At 42.2% G+C, this 7,428-nt stretch overlaps 1 protein-coding gene across 3 annotated transcripts in view; it reads right to left on the bottom strand.

Moving 5' to 3' along the window:
- Positions 1-7,042, bottom strand: part of ppp1r9ala (protein phosphatase 1 regulatory subunit 9A-like A) — a 105,631-nt gene extending 98,589 nt beyond the window's left edge. For 2 of the 3 annotated variants that reach the window (XM_020514396.2, XM_048598522.1), the window contains exons 1-2: positions 6,066-6,287; positions 3,936-5,725 (exon numbers count right to left, since the gene is read on the bottom strand). In XM_020514396.2, coding sequence (XP_020369985.2) covers positions 3,936-5,540 — 1,605 coding nt within the window. In that variant the 5' untranslated portion in view covers positions 5,541-5,725; positions 6,066-6,287. Of the gene's footprint in view, positions 1-3,935; positions 5,726-6,065; positions 6,288-6,765 lie in introns of those variants that run through there. The other variant, XM_048598521.1, reaches the window with a different exon arrangement.
- Positions 7,043-7,428: the final 386 nt, after the last annotated feature.

Below are 7,428 nucleotides of genomic sequence, written 5' to 3'. Positions count from 1 at the left end.
GTGGAGCTGGAGGAGCACAGCAGGCCAGGCAGGATCAGAGGAGCAGGAAAGTTGACGTTTCAGGTCGGAACCCTTCTTCAACTTTGCTGTTCTTCTGATGCTGCCTGGCCTGCTGTGCTCCTCCAGCTCCACACGGTGTTATCTCTAAGTTAGTTCTATGGATAAGTTTAGACATGTTACAGTGAAATACCTCATTTTTGAACTTTGTATTGTGCAAACCATTACAAGAGAATGCTTTAGGAACAGAGTGATGGTGGTATAGTGGTGAGCATAGCTGAATTCCAAGCAGTTGACCAGGGTTCAATTCCCAGCCATTGCACTGTTGTAACTAAGGATGCAACAGTGGCTCAGTGGTTAGCACTGCTGCCCCAAAGTGCCAGGGACCTGGGCTCAAATCCTGCCTTGTCCGTGGGGTGTTTGCACATTCTCCCAATGTCTGCGTGGGTTTCCGCTGGGTGCTCTGGTTTCCTCCCACAAACACAAAGATGTAAGTTTGGTGGATTAGCCATAGTGTCTAGAAATATGTAGGTTAGGTGCGTTAGTCATGGGAAATGCAGGGATAGCGTAGGGAATGGGGATGGGTCTGGGTCTGGGTGGGATGTTGGGATATTCGGATGTTCTTCCAAAGATCTGTGAGGACTTGTTGGGCCGAATGACCCGTTTCCACACTCTGAGGATTCTATAATTTCTATGCTAAGATGCAAGGGGTTAGAGAAAGCTTCCAAAATCTGGCTGAGCACAATCAAAGGAGGGTCCTGGAAATCAGGAGCACTGGGGAGATAAATTCTATAGTCTAAGATCAATAAAAATCTTGGTTTAGCACACTTGGGTAAGAGTCCTAAGGAGATAGTCATAAAACTAAACCATGCTTCAAAATAGTTCAAAAAGAAAAATATTGATTTTTGAATATTTTTTTAAATCTAATTTCTTATCAAAAGAATCATTGCAGCTGAACACATCTTCACTATAAATTTTGCTTAACTGAACAATTCAAAATAAAAATGCAGCAGTTAATGTTTTCATATGATATGGTTTGAAAGCATGTAACGGATTTATTTTCAAGCAATTGGAGAAAAGTTAAACAAAGATATTTAGAGTGAGCGGGTCCACTTTACTTCAATGCAAAACTATGAATGGATTTTGAGAATTTCTGCAAATTAGAAAGGCAGAAAATCCACAAATATGTGACTGGAAACTTGCCCAAGCACTTTGCAGAAAAAAAAAATCCAGTCTTTTTAAAACAGGAATGAAGTGAAAAAGGTGGCACTGGTTGACCCAGTGTCACCAGGATGTCAGTATCTATGTATCCTTCAATCTAAGGCATGCACCACTAAGTAAAGCACTCATTTGATTCATATAACAGCAGTTCAATACAATCACGATTTCATATCTTGAAGTGCTCATTGGTCACAGATGCTAAATCATGCTGATTGTCCTTTTCCATATTCCTGTACATACACATGCAAGCCTGCAGTGAAACTCTCATTGGTTTATCACCACAAACTTGGTGAAGTCCAATTTTTCAATGTAAAACTTCCATTTTGTAGTAAGTCACATTACACAAATAAACAACTGCTTCTTAAACATATTAAGATGCTAAAGGATTGTAAACATTTCTTACCAAATAGGAGTTAAATTCCACCTATCCATAATTTATGTAACTGTCAACCTTATTATTAGCTGTAATTTTGGTCTAAAAGGTTAACTACTGAATGAATCTTCAAAGCCATAATGTTAAAAATATGTGCCTGCACTACATTTGTTTACAAGACATACCTGACACATAATAACATGGGAAAATATTTTCACGTGGTTGCACAATCTTATGGGCATTTTGGAACAAAAGTTTAAGCTGTGCATTTTTCAACTGTTGTCTTTTAAGGAATTTTAAGTTTTAAAAATAATCTCTCCTAAACTGTGTCACTAGAATTATTTAAATTTGGTAATGTTAGAAAATGAGGTGAAATGGCAGAAAATATATAAAATGCTATTTTGCGGATACAGTCAGGCATACCCTCACGTTTCTCTATGACTTGTAATGTAATTAATGAATCCTCCAAAGATGATAAAATCAAATATTTGACAAAATTTAGAACTGGCTTGTCGAACGTCATCATAATATGGCAAATGTGCAAACTATGGAGTATGATGTGCAAGGTAATCAGTACTTCATACCAGAATAAATATTTCTCATTTTCTTGCTAAAAAGTGCGAACAGAATTCACAAGAATCAGTGAATTATTTCATTTTTTTCCTTCTAAAGGAGCTATTGGAAATAGAAACATGAATGATGGTCATATGCTGCCAGGCACCTTAGCGATCAGATCACAAGTTCATTGCAAAGGGCTTTGCTGCAAAAGGCTTCACAGAAACAAGACAGTGCAACTTAGCTAAAAATTTTAAAATTTCAATCTTCAAAATTCAAATTCAAATCATATCAACAATCAAAATCTGTTACTTAGCCAGTAGACATGGCAGAGTTTTGTTTTGGATCTCAGGCAGACAGGGCTAAACATCTTTCTATCATTTCTGTTATGCAAACAGTCAACACCTATTAGATAAACTGAAGGCATTTGATGATATAGGTTTAAGGTGAGAGGTAAAGGTTTAAAAGAGACCTGAGGAACAACTTTTTCCACACAGATGGTACTGTGTATGCAGAATTAACCGCCAAAAGAAGTGGTAGATGCAGATACAGTTACAACATTTAAAAGACATTTGAACAGGTACATGACTAGGAAAGATTCAGAGGAATATGGGCCAAACACGGGCAAATCGGACTAGTTTAGATTGGAAAACCTGATCAGTGTGGGCGAGTTGGACCGAAGTGTTTGTTTCTGTGCTGTATGACTCTATGACATATGATCGCAAAAACAGAGAGCTGCTCTCTGTCAATGATGCTGCACTATCATTCTACTCCATGGAATATCTTCAGTGGAAAATGAACAGACCTCACACCTGGAAATAGTTTTGTTTGACCATCAGCACAAAGAAGACAAATACCAGAGTTCAGGGCATTCTCAATTAATACCGATATGTGCACTGGAGGTTAAGTTTAAGACCATAAGACATAGGAGCAGAAATTAGGCCATTCAGCCCATCGAGTCTGCTCTGCCATTCAATCATGGCTCCACAGTCACCAGTAATCTGTCAGTTGATGCTGAAATTAAAATGTACACAGAGCAGTGGAGGCAGGATCATTGAATATTTTTAAGGCTGGGCTAACAAGGGATTCAAGCAGTATTAGAGGTAGGCACAAACTTGGAGTCAAGGCCACAAATCAAATCATAATCAGCCATGACCTTACTGAATGGTACAGCAGTTTTGAGGGTCAAATGGCCTCCATCTCCTAGTTTGTGTTGTTTCAATCTAGTTAAAATGAATGAAAATCCAATCCTCAAAACTGCACATAATAAAATGGAAAACTCAGCAAAGGAGAAATGAATTTGTGGAGTAGAGGCTGCTCTCTGAATCGTGTGTAGAGATGGAGTACCTACAGGTTAAATTTACAAACAAAAGGAGATCTTTACTCCTCTGATCCAGACACTGAGAAATTTCCATACACTTTGTTAAACTCTATTGATTTCTTGCAGTAACAGATCTAACAGAATCTATGTAGAGAGAAACAAAGTTAACATTTCAAGTCCATTAAGATTCTTCTTTGCTTCTCAGACAAGTCTCACGACACCAGGTTATCATCCAACAGGTTTACTTAAATGACAAGCTTTCGGAGCAGTCAACAGAAGTGGAAGGAAGTGCACAGGTACTGAATATATAGGTGGCTATATGGGAGTTGCAAAGAGATTTCAGAAAGGATCACCAGACTAATCTCTAGACTGCAATGTAGGGATGAAAAAGAAGAGGGTGCTTGCCCCTGCAAATATTATTTGCATTGTTTCTCTTCCTGTTGTGTTTTTAACTAAAAAAAAACCTACCTTGATTGGAGCTGTGGAGAAATGAACTTTTCTGCGTAAATTTGGATCCTCTTCCTCAGAAAGTCCAGATATTTCCTCATAATCATCATCAAGAGTATAGTTGGTCTCTTCAAACAAATATTCATCCTCACATTTGCTTTCATTTTCTTCTGGTAACGATTCTTCAGTATCCTTATCATCCACAAATGCAGCATTCTCTATTCCACAAACCTCTGACCCAACAAATAACTTCTCACTAACTCCATCTTCCTCTTCGATGTTCTCAATATCCTCATCTTCTTCCTCTCCTATGCTGTCATCAGATCTGTTCAGTATCTCTTCAAACGTTTGGTCTTCCTGTTCTTTGCTGTCACAAGTTTTATACGTCTGCCCTGCTTCAAGGCTAATGCTCTGAGCAAATGGTTCCACGGATTTCTGTAGTTCCCTCTCAATAAAAACATTATCCAATTCAATTTCACTTCCTGAAGATTCGTTCTGAACTTCCACCAACTCCGCCCGAACTACTCCTACTTTGTTTGCAACCATATGTGAAACATGGCGATCCAAATTATTGTCTAAGACACTGCTGCTTACAGGAACAGTTTTACAAGAGGACGATGATTCCGAGAAACTTAGGGATTTTTTTTGACATTGATCTGATTCCCAGTAATCACTTTCACAAGTCCTGAGATTATTGCTACAGATCGGTATTTCTGCTTCTTTCCGATCTTTAGTTTTCTGTCGATCTGCTGAAATCGAACGAGGCGATTCCTCATCGTCTCCTGCAGGGGACGTACTTTTACTATTTACGGTGTTGCTGGGCGGCATTTGGTGCCCTCCAGAAATCTGATACTCAGTTGCAGAGGTCTTTGTTTTGGTGTCTTTGTTTGTTTCATCGCTATCACTATCCGCTAGAAAGCTTTCTAATCGTCTCGAAATTGGGCCAGCGTTTAGAGATGAGCGAGGTTGGTTTTGTTTTAAATCGCTAGTGGTTTTCAGATTACTTCGATCTCTCAAATCGGTGTCGGATAGAACAGTGGGATTTAAGTCGCTCTTAACTTTTCTGCTTCCACTTTCTGAAGATGAAGAGCCGCTCCTTCTACTCTCGCATGAAACACTAATTACTGAAACTTTGTTCTCGTTTTTGTGAGCGGTTTTATCAAATACCTTTTCCTCAATTTGACGCTCAAAGAGTCTTCTAGTTTCCGAGAACTTTTCAGCCATGCTAGTTTTGTCCAAATCCCCATCTTCGCTATTCGTTTTATCTGAACTGGATGTCTTTTGATATGACTTATGGGCACTGTTATAGACAACTCCACTTGATTGTTTTTGCGGAGAAACTGGATGCAAATCAGACTTGCTGGTTTCGTTCATTTCATCTGGTGTGTTGCCCATTTGTAGCAGCATGCTTTTTATTTTATGTACACGATTACCGAAATGCCTTCCTCTCATCTCTTCCCTGTGTCCAGTCTCTCTACTTGTTTTCTGAGCACTCATTTTAGAAATGGTTTCCTGTTTGCTTCCATCAAAAGTGCATCTCAAAGCCTGAAAATCCGTCTTGTACGCATTCCTGTGGGGCGAAGCACTCCTGAACGTCCTCTCACCTTTACCTTCGGCTTTCATCATGTTAGATCAAATGTCCGACCACTAGGCTCTGTGTTATGATGGGAATTACTGGCAAACTCTGCGCGCACGTCCCCAGGAGGTTACCATCGGCTGCTTCGCCACTGAACAAAGCGTTCAAGAGACAACTTCTGGACGAGAAGCCGCCGGAGTGACGGCGGTTACTTCGGCAGCTTGAAACTCTCCATCTGCAGAAAGAGGGAGGGAGAGGAAGAAAGCCGGGAAGGAATTACAACTAAAGACGGAGAAGTTCAGGGCAGAGCGGCCCAAATCCATGTAGACATTCCGCAACTCCCCGGCGCCTTGTCCCGACAGGAGACAGCGCCTCCCCTCCCAGTCCAGGCCAGCCCAGCGATGAGACTGAGCCCCAACCGCCAACAAATCTGTCTCTGTCCCTGTCCCCGCCCCCCCCCCCCAAAACCGGAGACTGGTTCACTCGGTCAGAGTTCAGACCTGGTTTGCCCCACGGTTTACTTTGTCCAAGAGCCCCGAACTCCCGTCACCGCTTCAGAAAAGAAGGAAAAGTACCTTCTCGCAACTTCTGAAGAAAAACAAAAGTCCACAGCGCCTTCAGTAGGTATCAGTGCCGGGGAGAGGGGAGGACGTGGGAAGAGAGTGGGGGAAGGGGGGGGTCACAGGACACTTTCCGTGCCAGGGCCGTAAGTCCCGGCCATCGCCATTACCGCTCCCTCCTCCCGCTCTCAAAACCGCCGGGCCGCGCGCACCAGCCACGGCCGCGCGCCGGGGCCTCGGAGCTCTTGGAGTCTCGCGGGGGAGGGGGGGGGCGTGGAGCTCTTGGAGTCTCGCGGGGGGGGGGGGGGGGGGGGCGGGGAGCGGTTGGAGGCTCGCGGGGGGAGGGGGGCACGGAGCTCCTCCAGTTTTTTGCGGGGGGGATGTACGGAGCTCCTGTAGATTTTTTTTGGGGGGACGGGAGTCAGGAGAACACGGAGCACCCGATCGGTTTGCAATTTACCAGATCGAAAAGAAATAGCGACACATAAAAACACCCGGTTTCAAATGTATTTGGGCGAAACTGCTCTTTTTGTCTGCCTTCACCTGCTAAGTTTGGTCGCTAATTGGTCAATAAAGCCCCCACCCTCACTTTCAAGTCTATTACTGATTCCCACCAGCCCCCCCCCAAGTTTGATTCGAAATAAGTTCATGTTTTCACAGACAGTCCTTTGGTGAGTCGTCGATTTTCATGTTTTGCAACCAAACTAAAACTTACTTATGACGTTGCGAGGAACATTTGTTTTTCTAATTTTGTTGGCCACATGTCGGTCCATTTCTTCCGTATTGAGTTACCTATAAATACAGTCGGTGCCAGAGAAGTAACCTGTTACGAGCGGAGATTGAATTGTAAAGGTTTTCCACCGGATCGGAGCATCCGGCACCGATAGTAGAGCACTCTAAGGGGTTTTAGTGTAGAGTGAGCATCACCTTGAGAGGCTCCCACCGTTTGGTCCTCCTTTAAAAAAAATCAAGTCGGGGAAAATTTATGACAAACTGTTTTTGTTTTGCATGTTTCTTCAATGTCGTTTCATTCTGTGCGAAGGGCGGGAAGCTAAATTAACGCATGCTCAAAAACAACGATGACTATAATACCTTTTCACTTCTTGTCATGTAATTGCATTAAGGTATATCGAACTGGCATTTCACACGATGGATGACAATTTAATAAACCAGCATGTTGGTTCAATCAGAGATGTTCAATACCGCGTTTCTCTCTTAATAATTTCCTTGGATTTGCAGTCCTTCCTTTTGTGAGTAATGATATGGACCAAAACCCTGCAATGGATTTAATCCGGAAGGTTTGCTTGGATATATTGGTAACATTTGTGCGAAAATAGCTCTGATAACTATTTGCTTACCGTAAAGGTCGTCATGCAGA

This window comes from Rhincodon typus, chromosome 7 (genome assembly GCF_021869965.1).
Source record: "Rhincodon typus isolate 14 chromosome 7, sRhiTyp1.1, whole genome shotgun sequence".
NCBI lineage: Eukaryota > Metazoa > Chordata > Chondrichthyes > Orectolobiformes > Rhincodontidae > Rhincodon > Rhincodon typus.
The sequence above is the reverse complement of the archived record's forward strand: the minus strand, read 5'-3'. Positions and strand labels throughout refer to the sequence as shown.